This window comes from Microtus pennsylvanicus, chromosome 21, assembly GCF_037038515.1.
Source record: "Microtus pennsylvanicus isolate mMicPen1 chromosome 21, mMicPen1.hap1, whole genome shotgun sequence".
NCBI classification, from domain to species: Eukaryota; Metazoa; Chordata; class Mammalia; order Rodentia; family Cricetidae; genus Microtus; species Microtus pennsylvanicus.
In genome coordinates, this window is record NC_134599.1 from 18,433,627 (window position 1) to 18,457,089 (window position 23,463).

Below are 23,463 nucleotides of genomic sequence, written 5' to 3' on the forward strand. Positions count from 1 at the left end.
CTCGGTGTGATGCTGAGGACCCACCCCATGGTCCCGCCCCTTACGTGCCCGGCCCCGCCCCTCACGCTACCGGCTGCCTGCGCCGTCGCAGTCGTGCTTCTGCTCAGTACGATTAGGGCTCCCGCCTGCCGCGCCCGCCTGCTCTCCAGCGCTCCGCGCAGCGAGCCACGTGGACCAACTCCAGCGCGCGGTGTTCGCTTGGTTCCAGTGAGGCTCGCCGCGCCTCCCGCGTCTCTGTGCTCGGTCTCAGCTCCGACCCCATGGCGGCCCTGGTGTTGGAGGACGGGTCGGTGCTGCAGGGCCGGCCCTTTGGGGCCGCTGTGTCGACTGCTGGGGAAGTGGGTAAGCAAGCCCGGGCGGGCTGCCGACCTCATCCCACTCTGCTTAACCTGTCCACCCCTCCTGCACACTCCTCTCCCCGATGCGGTGGCCTCAGCCCCAGCTCCCTTTCACCACTCACGACCGAAGCAGTCATCTCCTCCGGGATTTGCTGTGCTCGGGGCAGTGTTCTGAAGGCTGCCCTTGCCAGAACTCAGTCCTGCCTCTTTCTTCAGTGTTTCAGACCGGCATGGTCGGCTACCCAGAGGCCCTCACTGACCCTTCGTACAAAGCTCAGATCTTAGTGCTAACGTACCCTCTCATCGGCAACTACGGCATTCCCTCAGATGAAGAGGACGAGTTCGGCCTGAGCAAGGTAGTCACACCCAGTGCTTTCTCTACATCCCTTCTCAGATCAGAAGTTAACGGTGAAGTGACACACTGCTAGACATCCTAGAGGAAAGAGCGGAAAGCGCTAAGGCGGCCGTTGTTACAGGGCTTTTAGGGGACCTTGAAAGGCGGAGCTGGAGACCACAGCCTCCAGGTGGTACCCCCTTTCAGAATCTTGTGTGAGGTAAAGGCACGGGCCACAGGAAATGGCAAAGGGCTTATGGGAGTAGTTATCCAAATGAAATGCAAGGAGTGCAGTTTTTCTAGTTATTTCATAAGAACCAATAAAGCTTTTAAAAATTTTTTAGTAGCAGTCATAGGGACAAACAAAACCCTTTAGGTAGTCAGCCTTCCTAATGCGATGGCCCTTTAATACAGTTCCTTACGTCTTGGTGACCCCCGACCATAAAATTATTTTCATTGCTACTTCCTAACGGTAACTTTGCTACTGGTGTGAATTGTAATGTAAACATCTGATATTTCCAATGGTCATAGGCGACCGCTGTAAAAAGGCTGTTTGGCCTGGGGGTCGTGACCCACAGGTTGAGAGCCACTGCTTTAGGATCCTGTAAGTTGGTAAGAAACTGGAACCCAGGGTTGTACCCCTTCTAGTACCAGCCATTGCCAGTTCATCTACATCCGTGACACTATTCACCATCTGGACTCCGGGCATTGCTTCGTTTTCTGCTTCTCAATAGTATTTATTTCTAGATAGAAAACTCAAATTTCGGCCAGTCTGGTCTACAAGAGCTAGTTCCAGGACAGGCTCCAAAGCTGCAAATTTCCTCATGTAGTGAGGTCCTCCCCATTCATTCTGTAAAATCTGGAAACTAAGTTGTCTCTGCGAGTGAGGTACAAATGTTAACACAATCATTATGATAATCATAGAAATCACCATTGACTAAATACAGTATTTCTCACAAAATTTGCTTAATCCCTGATCCCAGTCTTATGGCGTCTTCCTATCGAAGCCTGGCTGACCTGGAATTCCCGGAGATCTACCTGCCTCTGTCTCCCAAGTCTTGACATTTGATACTATACCAACCCTTCAATCTTTTCCTCCTTTTAAAATTATTTTTATATTTTTTTGTTTTTGGATATATGATACTTTATACTAGGCTGACTTCAAACTCAGGGATCTCTCCTGCCTTTGCCTCCTGAGTGCTGGCACTAAAGACATGTGCTGCCACCACCTGGCTAATTCTTATTTTTGAAGCCTGCCCTGGATAAGGGCGCACTAATTGTTATTCCTGCAAGTTTTTCATCATAAGCTGCTGCGTACCTGCTTTTTAATTTTCATCTTAGTATCTTATGAATTTGGTTAACATGTGAATTGTCAAAAATTTAGACCCTGAGGTCTCCTACAGCCCAATGCATTTGCTGTGTCTGAAGTTGTGTACAGGGGTCAGTCTGCCTACCCTGAGGAGGGCTGCAGCTCAGGTTGACCTTCGAACTCAGAACCCTCCCACCTTACCTTCCCCTGGTGCTGAGATTGCAGGTGCGGGGGCGAGTACATCATCATCATCATCATCATCACTAAAGACCAGGGTCTTTGTGAAGCCCACACTGCCTTTAAGCTTGCTGATGGTTGTCTCAGCAGTACTGGGATTGCAACTATCAGTATTTTGCCTTTAAATACAACTTTTCACTTAGCTTGTTTTCAAGACAAGATCTTGCTAATTCATACCCCTCCCTCCCTGGAGTCTTTCTTTTTGAGACTGTTTCCCAGGCTAGCCTGGTACTCACTATTGTTAAGCCATACTGACCTCCAACGATCGGCAATTTTCTGCCTTGTTCCCCACAACCCCCAGGAATGGGATTATAGACACATGCCACCAGCCTGTCTTGAATGTCGTTTAATCCCTCCCACAAAAACTTACCAGGTCAGGTATGGCATCTACTCACTTAGTCCCAGTGCTGGGAAGGTAGAGGCAAGCTAGCTCTACATAGCTCATCTCGGGCCAGCCTGGACTATGTAGTGAGACCTTGTCTCCAAACAAAGTGTCCTCTTTTTAATTTACTATAATGTACTTCTTTTGAGTAATAATTTGGTTATCTTTTTAAAATTATAATCTGAAATGAAATGATAAAATACATCATATCTGTCTGGCATTATACCCTGTAACTTTTTTTAAATTTATTTGTTTGTTTGAGACAGGGTTTCTCAGTGTAGCCCTGACTGTCCAGGCTGCCCTGGAACTCACTCTGTAGACTAGGCTAGTCTCCAACTCAGTGATCCAATTAAAGGCGTGCAGCACCACACCTGGGAAGCTTTGTTCTATTGTAATGTTCTGTGCGAATATCTTTTTATAGTTGTATTTTATTTGTTTTAATAAATAAAGCTTGCGGAAAGATCAGAAGGGCAAAGCTAAACCTCCGGAGGTCAGGGAGTGGTGGCGCACACCTTTAATCCAAAGATTTGGGAAACAGGCAGATGGATCTCTGTGAGTTCAAGATCAATGCTGAAACAAATCCATGTGGTGGTGGCTCACGCTTTTAATCCCACACCAGTCTGTGTCAGGTGCAAGCACACATTCCTGACACATTGGAAACAGAAGGAAGAAGTGGAAAGGGTTCCATCTTTGAAGGAAGCTAACGTACAGTGGATATGCAGGAGTCGGATGCTCACAGGGAAGACTTGTAAACTCGCTTTTGGACGAGGGAAAGTACCATTCTCTGTTCCTTGGGCACTCTGGGCCCTTGTTCAGGACTACCTGTGAAAGCAGGAAGGGATTACAGTGTGGGGCTGAGCGGACAATGTTGGGCGTTGTCCTGGACTCCTCACTGTCTCCTCTTCCCATCTGTAGTGGTTTGAATCCTCGGAGATCCACGTGGCAGGACTGGTGGTGGGTGAATGCTGTCCCACGCCCAGCCACTGGAGTGCCACCTGCACCCTGCATGAGTGGCTGCAACAGCATGGCATCCCCGGCCTGCAAGGTATGATCGCATGCACTGGGATGTCTGGGTGCAGGGCAGTGGGCCTAGCTGGAAAGAAACAGGTTTCAGAAATCTGTTAGTTCCCTAGTCTAAGGTTGCAAGACACAATGTGCAAAGTTTAGATTAAAGAAGAATCCAAACTATTGCTCAGAAGGAAAAACTCTAAAGAAAGCAAACGTAGCTCCTGATTTGCCTGTTTAAGTGGTTACATTGCATTTGGCTAATGCATGTCTGAAAGGCAGCTCTGCTCCCTGCAGTATCCTCAGTGGATAGCTGCTGATGTGTAAAATGCAATCTGTAGATCCTGTAACTATTTCATGAAAACAAACTATTCTTCCTTAAGAGAATTAATCATGTAGTCTCCCCTTTTCCCCCTTTTGGTGGGGGAGAGTGTTGGTTTTGAGCTTTTGAGACAAGGGTATATGTAGCCCAGGCTTGACTCAAAGGCAATGTGTGACCAAGATGACCTTGAACGCTCGACCCTCCTGCCACTTCCCGAGGGCCAGTGTTACCGGCTGCACCACTACAGCTTATGTTCTTGCTCCTATAGTGTCACTGAGCCTTTTCGTTTTTCTCTAGAAGTTATTTTCAATAATTAGATCGTTCTAGATCGTGGGTCAACTTGGGCGTGCTATTTTGGGCAGGGTCACTTCGTGGCACTGTCCCTCCATTAGCCCATGGGTTTGACTTAGGGCTGTGGAGCGGCGGGAGTGTTCCTGGACGCCTGCCCTTGCTGGTGACTGTCATCTGAGGCTGTGCTGTTTTGATAGGAGTGGACACTCGGGAGCTGACTAAAAAGTTACGGGAACAAGGGTCTCTACTGGGGAAGCTGGTCCAGAGTGGGACAGAGCCTTCAGCCCTGCCATTTGTGGACCCCAATGCCAGGCCCCTGGCACCAGAGGTCTCTATTAAGGTACAAAGGAGGTGCCCACAAGTGGGGTAAACTCGGGGTTTGGTGTGGGCATGTCTTCACTTGCCGATCTGTGGCCGCCAACTGTTGTTCTCTGTTCCTCAGACTCCGCGGGTATTCAATGCAGGGGGTGCCCCTCGGATCTTTGCTCTGGACTGTGGCCTCAAGTACAATCAGATCCGATGTCTCTGCCAGCTTGGGGCTGAGGTTACTGTGGTACCGTGGAACCACGAATTAGACAGCCAGAGTGAGTATCTGGGGCCTTGCAGACCAGCAGCTTTTGTTAGGGCGGGAGAGCTGTCCCTCAGAATAGGTGGTGAAAGTCAGCGTGAGTTGTAGGAAGGAAGGCAGAAACCAGGGGTTCCATTTTCATGGTCGAGTGTGTGTGTGTTGTGAGATCTATTATTTTAATTATTGGGGGGGGGGGCACAAGTGTGTGCCATACAGCCTTAAGAAGTCAGGTCTGTCATGGGTTCTGGGAATCGAACTCAGGTCCTCACGCTTGCACAGTTGGTGCTTTTATCTGCTGAGTCATCTCGTCAGCCCTTGGGTGTCTCTGAAATCCCATTTATGACCACCTTTTCTGCCCGTTCCAGAATACGATGGTCTCTTCCTAAGTAATGGACCTGGTGATCCTGCCTCTTATCCTGGTGTGGTATCCACACTGAACCGCGTCTTGTCTGAGCCCAATCCCCGACCTGTGTTTGGAATCTGCCTTGGACACCAGCTGTTGGCTTTAGCCATTGGGGCCAAAACTTACAAAATGAGGTGGGGCTTGGGAGAATAGGAGCCAAAACTTGGGACATAATTGAGGAGCGCACTGTCTTGAGAGCTGGGGGTTACTGGTGTGGAAACTGGCGTCGAGCTGTTGGGAGCAATGAGATCTGAAAGGGCCGAGTTTGCTTTTAACTCTGTCCCATTCTCTAGGTACGGAAACCGAGGCCACAACCAGCCCTGTTTACTGGTGGGCACCGGGCGCTGCTTTCTGACGTCCCAGAATCATGGGTTTGCTGTGGATGCAGACTCGCTGCCAGCAGGCTGGGCTCCTCTCTTCACCAACGCCAATGACTGTTCCAATGAAGGCATTGTACATGACAGCCTGCCCTTTTTCAGGTGAGTGTGGGGGTGCGTGGGGTGACAAGGGGCCGTGAAGATGGGCAAAGAAAGCCCAGCCATGGACCTGGAGGCTGCCACAACCATAGCCGTGACGTCAGAGATTCCTGTCATTCAATCTCTTTGACAGTGTCCAGTTTCACCCAGAGCACCGCGCTGGCCCTTCAGATATGGAGCTGCTTTTTGATATATTTCTGGAAACTGTGAGAGAGGCTGTAGCTGGGAACCCCGAGGGCCAGACAGGTAAGGCGCTTTGTAGAATCAAGATGTGGACTTAAGAATGGGGCTAGTTAGCTGGGCGGTGGTGGCGCACGCCTTTAATCCCAGCACTCGGGAGGCAGAGGTAGGCGGATCTCTGGGAGTTCGAAGCCAGCCTGGTCTACAAGAGCTAGTTCTGGGACAGGCACCAAAGCTATAGAGAAACTCTGTCTCGAAAAACCAAAAAGAAAAAAAAAAGAATGGGGCTAGTTCCAGACAAGCCCGAGATGGACTTATTCTAAAGGTTATGTTTGGGAAGGAGGAAGAGAAACAACCTCAGGCAGTTTGTGCTGCCTCTGTCAAAAGGATCTCCAGAGATAGAGGTCCTGGGCTCCTCTCAGGCCTCTCTGCTTTTTTTCTGGAACAGGGGTTCCATCTGCATGGCTCCTGGAGGCCCACTCTCTTGGCATTCAATGACTTTGTTTGCATTCACAGTTAGAGAGCGGTTGGCGCAACGCCTCTGTCCCCCTGGGCTTCCCATTCCTGGTTCTGGGCTTCCACCACCACGGAAGGTTCTGATCCTAGGCTCCGGGGGCCTCTCCATTGGCCAAGCTGGAGAATTTGACTACTCGGGTTCTCAGGTAAGGTGTGGCTATCACCTCCCATCTGGATGTGCGACCCATGGAGTCATAAGGAGAAGAACTAAGGCCTGGGCACTGTTAGCAGGGATGAAATGGCCCAGGGAGGTCTGCATGCATCCAGATGGATGAGGTTGTGAAGGACAGAAATCCCTTACTAAGGACTGGAGTACGAGGGAGGGAGGGAGGGAGGGAGGGAGGGAGGGAGGGAGGGAGGAGAAATGTTGGCCTAAGGCTTCAGTTGTCTGTTGAGGAGGCTGATAGGCCATTTTTGTCCTATCAGGCAATTAAAGCCCTGAAGGAGGAGAACATCCAGACATTGCTGATCAACCCCAACATTGCCACAGTGCAGACCTCTCAGGGGCTGGCAGACAAGGTCTATTTCCTTCCCATAACACCTCACTACGTAACCCAGGTATGGCTCAGATAAGGGTGGCTGGAAGAGGGGACTCTTGATGGGCAAGAGGTTTCACTGGTACCTACAGGGTCCTAAACTGCTTTGATCTACTCTCCCCTTATGGTTTGGATTCCTACCTCCTGTCTCAGGTGATCCGTAACGAACGCCCAGATGGTGTCTTACTGACTTTTGGGGGCCAAACAGCCCTGAACTGTGGTGTGGAGCTGACCAAAGCTGGGGTACTAGCTCGGTATGGGGTCCGGGTGTTGGGTACACCTGTGGAGACCATTGAACTGACGGAGGACCGACGAGCCTTTGCTGCCAGGATGGCTGAGATCGGAGAGCACGTAGCCCCCAGCGAAGCGGCAAATTCTCTTGAACAGGTTTGTGAGGTGCTTGGGTAAAGAGTGACGTCATTTCCTCTGTATCTTATTTCCTTTGGGTCCAGGAGCCCTCTAGGCAGTAGCAAATGACTTGTTGGTTCACGTCTTCTGCTCACTGCAGGCTCAGGCAGCTGCCGAGAGACTGGGCTACCCTGTGCTGGTGCGTGCAGCCTTTGCCCTGGGCGGTCTCGGCTCCGGCTTCGCTTCCACCAAAGAGGAGCTGTCAGCTCTTGTGGCCCCAGCTTTCGCCCACACCAGCCAGGTGCTGATAGACAAGTCTCTGAAGGGCTGGAAGGAGATTGAATATGAGGTGGTGAGAGACGCTTATGGCAACTGTGTGACGGTGAGTGATGGGGTACAGGGTGGCCCAGGCATTCTGAACTCAGGGAAGAGCGGAATCTAGAGTATCTAGCACCAGGCATAGCAGGACCTGGGGACGCAGCCTCCTGGTTCTTCTGACTTCCTTCGTTGGTGACCCCCCCCTTCGTAGGTATGTAACATGGAGAACTTAGACCCCCTGGGCATCCATACTGGTGAGTCTATTGTGGTGGCTCCCAGCCAGACCCTGAATGACAGAGAGTACCAACTTCTGCGACGGACAGCTATCAAGGTCACCCAGCACCTGGGGATTGTTGGGGAGTGCAACGTGCAGTACGCCTTGAACCCGGAGTCCGAGCAGGTGAGCCCGTGAAGTTAATATTGCACCATTGTATCTTGGTCTTTGGGCCTTGAGGTTAAGAGATTTGTTGGTCCTGCCCACCCTACACCAAAGCTTGGATCTTGGTTAGGGTTGGAGCTTGGGGAGGGCCCTTTTACTCCAACCCTATTGGGGATGCTGTCATCTTTCATTTTTGAACACTTTTCTAGGTCAGGTACCAATGACTTATTCTCTCTGTTCTCCCCGTTGGCAGTATTACATCATTGAAGTAAATGCCAGGCTCTCCCGCAGCTCTGCCCTGGCCAGTAAGGCCACAGGCTACCCTCTAGCCTACGTGGCAGCCAAGCTAGCCTTGGGCATTCCCCTGCCAGAGCTCAGGTATAAGGTGGTGTCAGGGAGGGGGGACTTGAAAGCATTCAGAAGACAGGGACTGCGAGAGTGACGAGATGCTCACCCTGCATTTCCTCCTCTGTCCATCTGGCACCCCAACTTCCTGATGCTCAGGAACTCTGTTACCGGGGGAACAGCAGCATTTGAGCCCAGCCTGGACTACTGTGTGGTAAAGATTCCTCGATGGGACCTCAGCAAGTTCCTGCGTGTCAGTACAAAGATTGGGAGCTGTATGAAGAGTGTTGGTAAGTGTCGCACTCCTGGGGTCCTGTAGAACCAAGATGCTGGCATTACATCATTGTACATGCTTAACCAGTGGTTCGCAACCTTCCTAATGCAGCAACCCTTCCGTACAATTCCTCATGCTGTGGTGACCCCCAACCTTAAAATGGTCCCAGTGCTTCTTCAGAACTGTAATTTTGCTACTGTTGTGAATCATAATGTAAATATCTGATATGCAGAACGAATATCGGAAAAGTGATCCCCAAAAGGATCACAACCCAGAGGTTGAGAACCACTGATCTAGAATGTCAGTGATGTCTAGTGTGGTCTGAATTTCCCCTGCTCCTTTATTGATAGTAGCTTAGAAGTAATGGTTTCAGAGTTAATGGGCGCGTTTCAGGTTGGATGGTCATCATCAGGAGCAGGGTCAGACTCATCTGGAAACCTGTGTTGGGATAGTCCCTGGGGTCTTCTTCTCTCTTCTTTAACAACCGAGTAAATGGAGAGGCCACAGGAAGAAAGTGACCTGGTTGAAGGCTCACAAAGGAGCAGTGTGAACAACCAGGTCCTGTGAGGCCATCGTTCACTACTCCCCTTACCCTTGCAACCGGTTCCCTAGATGCACCTTCATTCGCATGGCATCTTCTCCACGGCCCCATCGTTAGGTTGATAAATGCAGGGGAGAATTACTCTTGCTTTCCTGTGAGTCCTTGTTTATTTTTTAGGCATTTATTTTATTTGCATGTAACTGTTTTTCCTGCATATTTGTATGTGCCTCAGAACATATCAGGTCCCCTGGAACAGATGGTTGTGAGCCACCATGTGTGTGCTGGGAACTGAACTCGGAACCTCTGGAAAAGCAACAAGTGCTCTTAACTGCCAAGCCATCTCTCCAGCCCCAATCCTACTTAATTTTTAAAATTTGACATTATTGTGTTTGTGTGTGTGATATCTGTGAGGGTGGTGTGTGCATGCCACAGTATGGATGTGTGAGTCAGTTCTTTCCTTCCACCTTCTCGTGAGTTCTGGGAATTGAACTCTGGTCGCCAGGCCCAGGTGGGAAGCTGCTCTCAGTGATCCCTTCTAAACGGTAGTCAGCACGGTGCTAGCCATTCTCAGCCTAGCTCCTCCTCTGCCACTTGATAAAGTGGACTTTTTAAAAATGTAATTGGCTATGGGTGGATTCAAAGAATAGTAGGATCATCCCGCTGTTATCCAAACTCTTTAATATTCTAAAGGATGAGACATTCCAGATGGTGCCATCATGGGATGAATAAAGCAGGCCAGAGAGCTGGGCAACCATCAGAGGTTCCGGCTGTTGCTTTAAACTGCAACAAGTTCCAGCATGTACAATGAAGTTTTGTCTTAACAGAGTGTTAAGATCAGAGCAAGACAACACTAGTTACCTGACAAAGAACTTTAGCACTTGGGAAGGTTAGAGGGGAGGACTGTAAGTTCAAGGCCAGCTTGGGCTACATAGTAAGTTCTGGGCCAGCCTAACCTGTGAGAGTGACACCCTGTCTCAAAAACAAAACCAAAAGCCCTCGGATTGTTTCAGAGCATTGTGTGACAGTCAGGACTACGCAGTGGTGAAGCGGGCTGGGACCTAAGAGCTGGTGTGCTCTGAGGTGTCCCTGCGGTGGTCCCATCTCAGGTGAGCATGCACATGTCCTAGCTTGCGGGCCACCTGATTAGGAGAAGCATGTTACTGCTCCAAGTCTCCATTTAGAGTGGGAGTGGCTTTTGAACAAGTAAGTCAGCTCAGATATTAGTTCAGAATTTTTAGAAATCCTACAAGGCTGCCAAGATGTTCCTTCTGGAGATGAATTTCTGTTATATGAAAATTATAATAAACATGGGACTGGAGCCATAATTAAATTATGGTTAAAATAAATGGATTGGAAATAGGACAATCAAAGATTGAGTCCCAGCTGAGACTTTGAAATGTCTTACACTCCTCCGGTCTTCTTGAAATGCCATCTTCCTGCTTACTCCTTATAAGTTTGTGTTTTTGTCTTTTTGAGAAAGGCTCTGGCCCTGCGCTGTCCCCTCTGCAGATGAGGTTGGCCTGGTGTTCACTATGTAGCCCAGATACTGTCTCCAAACTTTTGGCAATCCTTCTGCTTGAGTCTCTTAATTTTTCCCCCTAGAAAAGGTCTCACTATATAGCCATAGCTAGCATGGAACTTGCTATGTATCAGTCTGGCCTCCAACTTAGAGTGATCCTCCAGCCTCTGCCTTACAAATGCTGAGATGACAGGCATGAGCCACAACATTCAACCTTCAAGATACTGTTTAGCAAAAATCACCCAAATGATCATTCTCACTTCTTAGGGGGTTGTTACACTTTATACTTTGTATTGTAGACAGGAGCTTATATGATGCAATTGGCACTTGACAAGGGCTACACAGTTACTCTTGCCGAGGGCCCTTGCACTTCTGGAAATCTTTTTGTAAGTAGTAACCTGAAATAAAATAAATATCCCAGCCTCATAACCATCCACACTTAAAAGCTCAATGTCCTTTAGTAATTCAGCAGTTAAATGATAGGAAAGCGTGTGGGAATTGGAGTAGTGCTTATGGGGCCATGTGGGGAAGTACTTGTGAGTGGGGGAAAGCGGAACTTAGGTTTATACTGTAGTTGTCTATGAAACATAGGGGGAAGCCCTGGAGCCAAAGCCCATGCTTGTCTGGGTGTGGGTTTGGGTGGGTGTGCTGACTGGTACGTGAGGGGGCCAGAGGACAACCCCGCGTGCGGTCACCCACTCCCCTTTCTCTTGACTGGCCAGTGATCCCCATCCCCAGTTCTAGGACTGGAAGCTGTGCCCCACACCGATCTTTTGTCTGGGTTTTAGGACATGAACTCAGGTGCTAGGCAAATGCTATTCTGACTGAACTATCTTTATACCTCAAATCCTTGTTCGTTTTGTTTGTTTCTGAGGCAGGGTCTTTTTACATGGTCCTTTCTGGACTAAAACTTATTATGTAGACCATGCTGGCCTTACACTCACAAAGATCCGCTAGCCTGTGCTATCATGTAGACCTTCAAATCTTAAAAAATGCAATTGGTTAGGGATGGATTCAAGGAGTACTGGGGTCATCTTCCTGTTATCCAGACCTTTTAATCTTCTATAGGATGAAACATTCCAGATGGTGCCATCATGGTGTGGATGAAGCAAGTCAACGAGCTGGGCAACCATCAGTAGTGTGGTCTGCTGCTGTTAGCTAATAAATCCCAGTAACAGCAGGCCCCTTTCGGCATGCCAATTCCATGTCCAGTCGGGACAGTTTGTGCTTGTCTGTGAAAATGGTAGGAATAAGAGATGGTTTTCAGGCTTCTTCACGGCGAAGCACCATGAAGCCCACCACCATGGCCAAGATTTAAATAAAGCCCATGAGCGTGTTGGGCATCAATCACCACACGTACGCAACCACACCACTCTCTGTCCTTCATCTTGTTCCTCCAGGTGAAGTCATGGGCATTGGCCGCTCATTTGAAGAGGCCTTCCAGAAGGCCCTGCGCATGGTGGATGAGAACTGTGTGGGCTTTGACCACACAGTGAAGCCAGTCAGTGACGTGGTAAGCAGCTCTTCTTCCCGAAAGCACCCTGATGTGGGCCCTGCTCCACTCTGCCCCTCAGCCGGAACTTCTAGACAGTAACTGCAGCGGTCACGTGGTGATTTGCCGTTTCTCACCTTCCTACCGCTGCACCGTTCTGCATCCATCCATCTGTGCCCTTCCCCGACAGGAGTTGGAGACACCAACAGATAAGCGGATCTTTGTGGTGGCTGCTGCTCTGTGGGCTGGCTACTCAGTGGAGCGCCTGTATGAGCTCACGCGCATTGACTGCTGGTTCCTGCACCGGATGAAGCGCATCGTGACCCACGCTCAGCTGTTGGAACAACACCGTGGACAGCCTTTGCCCCAAGACCTGCTGCACCAGGCCAAGTGCCTTGGCTTCTCAGACAAACAGATTGCCCTTGCAGTCCTGAGGTCAGAGATGGTGGTGAGGGCCTCGGGCCAGCAAGGGTGGGGAGGCATTGGTGGGAAACCTGGCGGTCTTGCCTTCATTTGTCCATAAGATGTTTTCTGTTCCATCCCTGCCCTAGCATTACTTCATTAGTCTGTTCAATACCCAAGGCCCAACTGTGTTTCTGTCCCTTTAGCACAGAGCTGGCCGTTCGGAAGCTACGTCAGGAACTGGGGATTTGCCCAGCAGTGAAACAAATTGATACCGTTGCGGCTGAGTGGCCAGCACAGACCAATTACCTGTACCTGACATACTGGGGCAATACCCATGACCTCGACTTTCGAACACCTCATGTCCTGGTCCTTGGCTCTGGCGTTTACCGGATCGGCTCCAGTGTTGAGTTTGACTGGTGTGCCGTAGGCTGCATCCAGCAGCTCCGGAAGGTCAGAGTCCTTTGCTTCCCGTTTTCCTGCTCTCTGTGGCGGTTGTCTGTCCTCCCACGTGAGATCCTGGTCTTCCTGTTAACCGCTACACCTTCTGTCGTAGGTTTTGGGTTAGGGTCCTTCCTTATGCTATCTTGCTCCCTCTTGCTGCCTGAGTCTCCTCCTCCCCATGTGTAGCTGTTCCACAGGAGGCTGGCAGGCTGCAGTGAGAGCTGTGACTCCCTTTCTCTTTGTGCTTCCTCTTAATTGTTAATGCACCTACTCCCTATGGCAGATGGGTTATAAGACCATCATGGTGAACTACAACCCGGAGACAGTCAGCACCGACTATGATATGTGTGACCGACTCTACTTTGATGAGATCTCTTTTGAGGTGAGGGGGTACCCAGGGAATGAATGGACAGGCTGGGCAGCCCAAGGTCCTTTGGCACTTAATCAGGCTGAGGGAAGCAGCGAGTGAGAAGGCTCAGCCCCTTGAGCCCTCCTGTTGCCCTTGGTTCCTCTCTTGTACTACAGGTGGTGATGGACATCTACGAGCTGGAGAACCCTGAAGGTGTGATCCTGTCCATGGGTGGGCAGCTGCCCAACAACATGGCCATGGCTTTGCATCGGCAGCAATGCCGAGTGCTGGGCACCTCCCCCGAAGCCATTGACTCAGCTGAGAACCGATTCAAGTTCTCCAGGCTCCTAGATACCATTGGTATCAGCCAGCCTCAGTGGCGTGAGCTCAGTGACCTTGAGGTAGGCTGGGACCTGGCAGGAGGCCTAGGGATTGGATGTTGTTTGTTAGTGTGACCAGCCCTGCTGAGCCACCTGTTCCCTTAGTCTGCTCGCCAGTTCTGCCAGACTGTGGGGTACCCCTGCGTAGTGCGCCCCTCCTATGTGCTCAGTGGAGCTGCTATGAATGTGGCCTACACTGATGGGGACCTAGAGCGCTTCCTGAGCAGTGCAGCAGCTGTCTCCAAGGAGCACCCCGTGGTCATCTCCAAATTCATTCAAGAAGCAAAGGTGAGAGTCTCCTCCCCGCCAGCCCCAGAGAAGGCTACATTCTTGCTGAGTCATAAGCACAGCGGGCTCAGAGAGATGGATTGTATTAGTGCTGTCTCACAAATGGAGCTTCTTGGGGAGGGCAGCAGGAATCGGAAATGGCCCTGGCCTACATCCCTTTCCCTGTGTCTGCCCCCAGGAGATTGATGTGGACGCTGTGGCCTGTGATGGCATCGTGTCGGCCATTGCCATCTCTGAGCATGTGGAGAATGCAGGTGTGCATTCTGGGGATGCTACGTTAGTGACCCCTCCACAAGACATCACCCCCAAAACTCTGGAGCGGATCAAAGCTATTGTGCATGCTGTGGGCCAGGAGCTCCAGGTCACTGGGCCCTTCAATCTGCAGCTCATTGCCAAGGTAATAAGTCGACAGGAAGGGACCAGAGCCTACAGCTCCTCCGTGTTCTCTGCCTGTTTCACTGCTGGGGGGCTGTGCACTGCCTTACCCTCATCCATATAGGCAGCAGAGCTAGGGAAGGGGTCATTTCTAGAGTCCACAGCACTGTCAGGGCTGGTGACAGTCACCCAGTTGATCACTCAGACTCGAGAATGAGGGTGAGAACTAAGGTTCGTAGAGCAGTGTCCGTGCACCTGGGCTGTACGGGGCCTGATCCAATGTTCTTTCCCCAAGGATGACCAGCTGAAAGTCATTGAATGCAATGTGCGCGTCTCTCGCTCCTTCCCCTTCGTGTCCAAAACACTAGGTGTTGACCTAGTGGCGCTGGCCACGAGGATCATCATGGGAGAGAAGGTAGAACCCGTGGGGCTCATGACCGGCTCTGGAGTCGTGGGAGTAAAGGTAAGGGGAACACGGGCCCTTGAGACTGGTGTACAAAGTCCGTCATTGTTACAAAGAACTTAGGTTAAAAACTAGATGGTTCTGCAAACTGTGGAACACCTGGCTGCCTTGTTTGATTAATTTATTTCTATTTTCGGTGGTACTGGAGACTTGAACCCAGGGCCTCAGGCATGCGAGACAAGTGCTCTGCCACTCAGCCCAGGGGGAGTGCTCAATGAGCAGATAAACCCTCACCCACGCAAGGCATCGATGCCCAACCTTGGGATAATAAGATGGTCATCATCCCTTAAGAGCTTACCCTGTAGGAGGCAAAAGAAGTTTGGTCCAGAAATAGCCTGTTCTGGAACAGTCTGTGATACACCTACATAACCAAGTTATAAACCAAATGTACAAGGAGTTTAGAAACGGGCGATGCTGTTTCCAAAAGGGTGCTCTGGGAAAGCTTGGGAGAAGGGGTGGTATTGGAACTGAGTCTCAAGAATGGTACGGCTGTTGGATTCACAGAGCTTCTTGGAGCTAGCTGTGTTGGGGCCAGGAAACAGCCAGGGTGGAGGCAGTGTGGGAACAGCTGTGCCGGGGTGATGGGGACAGGGCCTCTTTGTTGCCTGTTCTTCCGACACTTTGGTCCTGCTGCTCCCCCAGGTGCCTCAGTTCTCCTTCTCACGCTTAGCTGGTGCTGACGTGGTGCTGGGCGTAGAGATGACCAGCACTGGAGAGGTGGCTGGCTTTGGAGAGAGCCGTTGTGAGGCCTACCTCAAAGCCATGCTCAGCACTGGGTTTAAGATCCCAAAGAAGAACATCCTTCTGACCATTGGCAGCTACAAGGTACCAAGGCCGCCGGGGGAGGCGGGAAGTCACACGGTTTCAGCTTCCTAGACCAGGACTCACTTGTCTCCCTCCACCTGCCCGGTTCTAGAACAAAAGTGAGTTGCTCCCAACTGTGCGGCTGCTGGAGAGCCTGGGATACAGCCTCTATGCCAGTCTGGGTACGGCTGACTTCTACACTGAGCACGGGGTCAAGGTACATGGTGGCCTTTCATCAACCCCTCTGGCCCCAAAGGAGGCTCCCCTTTTCCCCTTCCCCAGTGTAGACCAAGTAGGGTATGTAAGAAAGCAAAGAAGTTTCTCAAAGGTTCTCTTGCACTGTTGACGTGTTGATGGTCTTGTGTTTTTACTTCCCAAGTCTTGTGCATGTGTACATGCGTGTGAGCTCATACTTACTGCACACAGGAGAAATTCTTTTTCTGTCGAGAACTATACCTTGCCAATAGCAAATAGAGGCAACGCCTCGCCCCCAGCCTGTGAGGGACCAGAGCCTTTCAGATAAGCCTCCCTGGCGCTTGCAGAAGTGAGGCTGGCCTTGACTCTTGTTTGGGCTGGCAGGTAACTGCTGTGGACTGGCACTTTGAAGAGGCGGTGGATGGCGAGTGCCCACCCCAGCGGAGCATCTTGGATCAGCTTGCTGAGAATCACTTTGAGCTAGTGATCAACCTGTCGATGCGCGGGGCTGGGGGTCGCCGTCTTTCCTCCTTTGTCACCAAGGGCTACCGTACCCGGCGCCTGGCTGCTGACTTCTCTGTCCCTCTCATCATCGACATCAAGTGCACCAAACTCTTTGTGGAGGTGACATGATCCCTGCATGCTGGCTGCTGCTGTGATGGGAGGGGGCGTGTGGAAAGGCTGTGCGGGTGCAGCTTTGTGGGTCCAGAGGCAGTGAGTTGGGATGGAGAGAACTCACTTCTACCTCACCTCCCAAGGCCACCCTTCCTTTAAGCCTGTCCTGACTGCCCTCCCCTTGCAGGCCCTAGGTCAGATTGGCCCCGCCCCTCCTCTGAAAGTCCATGTAGACTGCATGACCTCCCAGAAGCTGGTGCGACTACCTGGTGAGTATGTCTCTCGGGATACTGATGGCAGCTCCTAGAGGCTCTGTTCTGAGCTCCCTCGGTCCATGGTGCTCCTGACTGAGGGGCTTGCATCAGCAGCTGTGAATTCTCTCCTATTCCGACTCTGACCTTGCCCCTCACATTCTCCAGGATTGATAGACGTCCATGTGCACCTTCGGGAACCAGGTGGGACACACAAAGAGGACTTTGCCTCAGGTACAGCCGCTGCCTTGGCTGGGGGTGTCACCATGGTTTGTGCCATGCCTAACACCCGGCCCCCCATCATTGATGCCCCTGCTCTGGCCCTGGCCCAGAAGGTAAGCCACTGTACCCCTGCCTACCTGAACCTCTTTCTCTCTGTCCTTCCTGTGAGCCCGGCCACTGGTACCTTGCTGGTGTGTGGGCATGGATGTCAGCAACCCTTACCTTGTGTGTATCTTCTCTAGCTGGCAGAGGCTGGTGCCCGCTGTGACTTTGCCCTATTCCTTGGGGCTTCATCTGAAAACGCAGGGACTCTGGGTGCTGTGGCTGGGTCTGCAGCGGGGCTAAAGCTCTACCTCAATGAGACCTTCTCTGAGCTACGGCTGGACAGCGTGGCCCAGTGGATGGAGGTAGGAAATATATCACCACAGGTTGTCTCCTGGCTTAAGGCCTTGTCTGTGTGGGCTGTCAGCAGAAGGGATTCAGGTTCTTCTGGGGCACAGGGAATCAAAAGCTCATCAGTTTCATCAATTCTTTCTGCCCAGCATTTTGAGACCTGGCCTTCCCACCTCCCCATTGTGGCCCATGCCGAGCGGCAGAGCGTTGCTGCGGTCCTCATGGTGGCTCAGCTGACCCAGCGCCCAGTGCACATATGTCACGTGGCTCGGAAGGAAGAGGTGAGTGTGGCAAAGGTCGCCAGAAGGGAGTTGAGCCCAAGCCAGTACCCTTGTCGCATTTGGCCCTCAGTGCTCTCAGAGGGAATGCCAGGCGTAGACTCTGTGGGGCGGAGCACGTTGGGGGCCCCTGTGGATCTCCCTGCTTTCTCTCTAGATCCTGCTGATTAAAACTGCGAAGGCCCAGGGGCTGCCAGTGACCTGTGAGGTTGCACCCCACCATCTCTTCCTAAACCGGGAAGACTTGGAGCACCTGGGACCTGGGAAGGGAGAGGTCCGGCCGGAGCTTGGTACCCGAGAGGACATGGAAGCTCTGTGGGAGAACATGGCTGTCATCGACTGCTTTGCCTCAGACCATGGTGAGTTCAGGGACTCGGTAATTGGTAGTTGACAAGTGCGGTTGAAGGGGTGAAGATGAGAGGCTATGTGTGCAGGGGCCAAGCCCCAGAGGGGCCACAGAGAAAAGCATGACCACCGGGGTTGGGAGTGAAGACGGTGACTGGAATGAGGTGTCTGGACCTGCCCCCCCAGAGTGATAGCTGCTGTCTTCCAGCTCCCCATACCTTGGAGGAGAAGTGTGGGCCCAAGCCTCCACCTGGCTTCCCAGGACTGGAGACCATGTTACCGCTCCTGCTGACGGCTGTCAGCGAGGGCCGCCTCAGTCTGGATGACCTGTTACAGCGACTGCACCACAACCCGCGGCGGATCTTCCACCTGCCCCTTCAGGAGGACACCTATGTAGAGGTGTGGGGACAGAGACCAGAGGTGGGGAGAGTGCCGCCCTCAGAGCTGTGCTCTGGTGACCTTACCCTTGTGTGACCCTTGACCCTTTGGGCAGGTGGATCTGGAGCACGAGTGGACAATCCCCAGCCACATGCCCTTCTCCAAGGCCCACTGGACCCCATTTGAAGGGCAGAAGGTGAAGGGTACCATCCGCCGTGTGGTCTTGCGAGGGGAGGTTGCTTACATCGACGGACAGGTACGTGTGGCCCCGGTTGGTCTCGGTGGTGACATCTTGGCAGGATTCTCACTTTACCCTGCCCAGTATAGACCCACTGCCGTGTCCTAGGTGACATTTGCTTGCTGGTGTCTGCTTCTCTAAGAGCCCCTGTGCGCTCTTCTCCCTCACGCCCCTTGCCTTCTGTGTTCAGGTGTTAGTACCTCCGGGCTATGGACAAGATGTTCGGAAGTGGCCTCAGGGAGCTGTTCCCCAGCCTCCTCCTTCAGCTCCTGCCACCGCAGAAATAACCACGGTAACCACTCTGCCCCGGGCTGGATCTGGCCATCAGCCCGAAGGGCGTGCCCTAGGGCTGGGCCAGCAGCAGTTTCACTGGCGGAGAGTGCCACACTTGACAGACGAGATCACACTACCTGATCCCTGGCTGCTGCAGAGTGGACCTGGCTTTGAGTTTAGGAAGGCCAGCTCTGAGAATCACAAGTTGCTGTGTCTGCCCAGGCCTTGTTGTTAGATTGGCACATACCTCAAACAGGCCAATTGTGTCTACCAACCGTTGGCAGCATGTTGGGAGACGGTAGCAGGACAGAGGTGCCGTGGGGTGGGCTCTGCACTGGGGACCCTGGCTTTTCCTAAGGGACTGTATGTGGGCCAGTGCTGGTCAGTCACTTCAACATGCTGGGCCATCTCCATTTCAGACCCCCGAGAGACCACGCCGAGTCATGCCAGGCCTTCCTGATGGCCGCTTCCACTTGCCACCCCGAATCCACCGAGCCTCTGACCCAGGTTTGCCAGGTAAGATGGGTCCCATGGTACGGATGCAGGCTCATTCCTACTGACCTGTGTGGGGATGGGTACTGTTCCTCCCAACATCCATAATGGGCCAGGGTTGGGCTCAACTGCCCAGGAAATGATTCAGGCTCTTCCTCTCGGGGCTCCTTTGTCCCTTACTGGCCTCACTCTCCTTCCCTTGCTCCTAGTCTGCGCCACTGCATCCTTCTCTGACTAAAGTAATTTCTACAGCATGAAGCAAGCGTCCCATAGCATTTTCTCACAGGCCTTTTTTTCGTTGTGGGCAGCTATGTACCTCCGCCCTGGAGCTGGGATCTCATGGGGCAGCCGAGCATGGGGTAAATCCCGCTTGCTGGTTGGTGTGAACTTGGCCATTGCTCTGCCTCAGATCCCTGATGCCAGCTGGGAAGGCCCTGGGAGGGCACCATTGGCCCATGCAGCACATCCCTCAGGGAGTCCTGGGTCCCTCCCGTAGCTGCTGCATCCTTCCTGCTCCCCCCTAACCTGCTGTAGCACCTGTGGTTTGAGGTGGCTTTAACACAAGCACCGGGAACAGAGGTCCTTGTGACTTGGGCCCACCACAGCACAGCCACCAGGTGACCTCTGTCCAATTGCCCTTTGCAGCTGAGGAACCCAAAGAGAAGCCATCCAGGAAGATAGTGGAGCCAGGTGAGCCCAGCCTGAGGCATATTCACCCAGGGGCCTCTGTAGTCTGGTCCAAGTATGGTGGCCTTCTGACCATTGTCTCTGTACTCCCCCTCACTGCAGAGCTGATGGGAACCCCTGATGGCCCCTGCTACCCTGCACCACCAGTACCCAGACAAGCATCACCTCAGAACCTGGGGGCTTCTGGCCTGCTGCACCCCCAGACGTCACCTCTGCTACACTCCTTAGTGGGCCAACACATCCTGTCTGTCAAGCAGTTCACTAAGGATCAGGTGCCTGGGGGAGAAAGGGCAGGGACACCCAGAGTTTGAGGATTTGGTGGCAGGACCCATGGGGCTGACTCACAGTCTTTCACAGATGTCCCATTTGTTCAATGTGGCGCACACGCTACGGATGATGGTGCAGAAAGAGCGGAGCCTCGACATCCTAAAGGTCAGGAGGGCAGTGCAGTGGACAGTGGGTCTACCCGGTCCCTTCGTGAATACATCAGACTGTGCTGTCGCCTCTGCTTGGAAGGTCCCTGCAATCTGGCCCTGTCCTTTTGGCTGCTTTCCAGCCGTGGTTGATCTACACATGGGGGTAGTCACAGGAGACAGCTGTGATGTTTTCTCTTCGGGATAGCTACGCACCGGTGGCTTTAGTTTCCAGTCATGCTATTGTGGAAATGTCAAGTTGTGACAGGTCGAGGGGAGGGTCTCAGTGTCCTCTGGTGTAAGAGGAGGGTGAGTGCTGCCCTGTGCACATTCCCGAGGCGCACATACACAAAACACCCTTCCACTTCGTCCTGTCCCCAGGGGAAGGTCATGGCCTCCATGTTCTACGAGGTGAGCACCCGCACCAGCAGCTCCTTTGCAGCAGCCATGGCCCGGCTTGGGGGTGCTGTTCTCAGCTTCTCAGAAGCCACATCCTCCGTCCAGAAGGGCGAGTCCCTCGCAGACTCGGTGCAGACCATGAGTTGCTATGCCGACGTCGTTGTGCTCCGGCACCCTCAGCCTGGGGCTGTGGAGGTGAGGTGGGGTGGCTAAGGCTGGACCGAGGAACATCGTGTCCCTTCCTGCCCACATGTCCTGTGCCCACAAGTCTAAGGTTGGGTTGGACGGGTGAAGGGACCTAGGAAATGGAGAAGGCGGGATTCTCCACATGGCTCCTGTCTTCCCAGCTGGCGGCCAAGCACTGCCGCAGACCAGTGATCAATGCTGGGGATGGGGTTGGAGAGCACCCTACTCAGGCCCTGCTAGACATCTTCACCATCCGAGAAGAGCTGGGGACTGTCAACGGCATGACGGTGAGGGCGCCAGGAGTTCTGGGGGGCGGGGGAGGCAGTCCAGGAGTGGTATCTCTAGTCCTGAGGGCCAAGATTTTGAGCTGACAGAACGGGTGCCTGCTGTGAGTCTGTCTGGTGACTTCTGCCTCCTTTAGATCACCATGGTAGGTGACCTGAAGCATGGACGCACAGTGCACTCCCTGGCCTGCCTGCTCACCCAGTACCGTGTGAGCCTACGCTACGTGGCACCTCCCAGCCTGCGCATGCCAGCCAGCGTCCGGGACTTTGTGGCTTCCCGGGGCACCAAACAGGTGAGCTCCTGGTGGCTTATCACACCCTGGGGGCTGAGGGGAGGGTGGTGAGAACTCAGTTCTGACTCATGGGCTCCCTCTCCAGGAGGAGTTTGAGAGCATCGAGGAGGCCCTGCCTGACACCGATGTGCTGTACATGACTCGCATCCAGAAAGAACGATTTGGCTCTGCCCAAGAATACGAAGCTGTGAGCATAAGGCTTACGTCAGAGGCCCGGGGCTGGGCTGTAGAGCATCCATAGAAGAGGGCGGGAAGGCTGGGCATGCTCTGGAGCTGCACCACTAGGTTCCAGACCCCTTGGTTGCCCCAGCTGTGGCCGCCTCTGTCCTGAACCTAATGGGGACCCTGCCTACCTTGCAGTGCTTTGGTCAGTTCATCCTCACTCCCCACATCATGACCCGAGCCAAGAAAAAGATGGTGGTGATGCACCCGATGCCGCGTGTCAATGAGATAAGGTGATATGGCCCTGCTGTTCAGAAGCCCTCGCATGCCCACCGGAACAGGCTCTCTGGGAGCTGGGTGGTAACACTCCCCTTCTCTTGCAGCGTGGAGGTGGACTCGGACCCCCGTGCGGCCTATTTCCGCCAAGCTGAGAACGGCATGTACATCCGCATGGCTCTGCTGGCCACTGTGCTTGGACGTTTCTAGGGCCGGCCTCCTCCGTTGTCTCTTCAGGCCCCGCTGCTGGGCAAGAAATCCCAATGCCCCCTACGGGGGTAGCACACTTAGCAGACGTCCAGGGGCATCCAGACAGCCCGGGCATATAAATGTACAGACCGAGACCACACTTTAGGCCCCAGACTAGAGTATTCTCTGGCTTCTTGGGGGTGCAGTCTTTAATACTGGGAGCCCCTCTGCCTCATCTCCGTTCTTACACTCAAATCTGTACAGTTAATTTTCTACTGACTATAATAAATAGCCAAACAGTCCCTGGTTCCTCATGAGCGTCGTGGGCCGGCAGAGGAAGTCTGTGGTGGGATGAGAGACCCCCACTGCGGGCTCTGTGGGGCTCGGGCTGACACTTGGTGCTCAAGGTATGTGTTTGCTGGACATCGAAGCTCCCCTAGAGACTCTGGCTTGTGTCCAGCCTACTCGGTGTTAAGTCGCAATCCAAGCCCTCTGAGCAGTGGGGCTTGGCCTTCTAGGAGAACACCCAGGTCCTGGAGAAGGGAGGCTGTGCACTGGGTTGTAGCTGCCAAGATTCACTGTTCTCCAGACATTGACTCCTTCCTGACTAGCCCTGGCCTTCAGTGGCCTGGGTTGCCGTCATACCCCAGAACCTTACCCTGGGGTTCTCCAGTTGTCATCAGTATGGGGAACCCCACTTACTATCTCTGGGGACCACTGCCTAATGCCATGGAGAGCAGAGCAGCCTTTGGCATGGGGCCCTGGGTAGGTGCTAAGGGGGAGTAGCTCTTGTGGCTGCAGGTGAAGGCTGTGAGAAGGCTGTTCTGGTCCATGAACTTGAACAACAGACTTGACTTGGCACGCCCTGGGCATAAAGCTCCATGTTCCCTGGGAGCACAGAAGATAATCAACTCACTCCACTTATTCATTTGTTTTCTGTGTTTTGAAACAAAGCCAGGCATGGTTGGAATTGCTTGATAGCCCCAGCTGCCCTCGCTCCCAAGTCTGGGGTTGGAAGCCTGTTCCATCACGTCTGGCCTTCCTTTGATTTCCAGTTTTAGGTTATAGAAAGACATGCCGTGGTTTCTATAGATTGACCTTCCACACATCAGCTCCCAGTGGTCCAGACTACCCGGTCTCCGCTCAGCAGTGCACTTTGCAGCGAGGGGAAGGAATCGCCTTTTTAAAGGTGGCGCCACACAAACTCGATGCCCATTTCCCTTCAGTCTTTCAGCCTTTCCGCCTTTCTCAGCTGTGCAGACTGGCTCGAAGTTGG

At 52.8% G+C, this 23,463-nt stretch overlaps 1 protein-coding gene across 2 annotated transcripts; it reads left to right on the forward strand.

The window, feature by feature from the left end:
• Window positions 1-46: 46 nt before the first annotated feature.
• Cad (carbamoyl-phosphate synthetase 2, aspartate transcarbamylase, and dihydroorotase) lies at window positions 47-22,489 on the forward strand. 2 transcript variants are annotated; one of them, XM_075955556.1, is made up of 45 exons: window positions 47-342; window positions 555-694; window positions 3,516-3,645; window positions 4,416-4,558; window positions 4,661-4,802; window positions 5,152-5,323; window positions 5,483-5,668; window positions 5,799-5,911; window positions 6,362-6,507; window positions 6,788-6,919; window positions 7,051-7,284; window positions 7,406-7,627; window positions 7,775-7,963; window positions 8,196-8,320; window positions 8,447-8,577; window positions 12,022-12,134; window positions 12,304-12,548; window positions 12,722-12,968; window positions 13,243-13,341; window positions 13,485-13,709; window positions 13,794-13,976; window positions 14,155-14,373; window positions 14,647-14,814; window positions 15,457-15,639; window positions 15,731-15,835; window positions 16,198-16,437; window positions 16,616-16,697; window positions 16,848-17,014; window positions 17,144-17,308; window positions 17,444-17,575; window positions 17,730-17,931; window positions 18,126-18,316; window positions 18,411-18,551; window positions 18,724-18,825; window positions 19,226-19,322; window positions 19,607-19,657; window positions 19,944-19,988; window positions 20,088-20,257; window positions 20,343-20,417; window positions 20,780-20,992; window positions 21,145-21,270; window positions 21,405-21,560; window positions 21,646-21,747; window positions 21,921-22,015; window positions 22,106-22,489. In XM_075955556.1, the coding sequence occupies exons 1-45, from the start codon at window positions 261-263 to the stop codon at window positions 22,206-22,208; spliced, it is 6,729 nt and encodes a 2,242-aa protein (XP_075811671.1). In that variant the 5' UTR covers window positions 47-260; the 3' UTR covers window positions 22,209-22,489. The 2 variants fall into 2 exon arrangements, with proteins under 2 accessions (XP_075811671.1, XP_075811672.1); XM_075955557.1 differs by lacking the exon at window positions 19,607-19,657 and having other exon boundaries at window positions 82-342.
• Window positions 22,490-23,463: the final 974 nt, after the last annotated feature.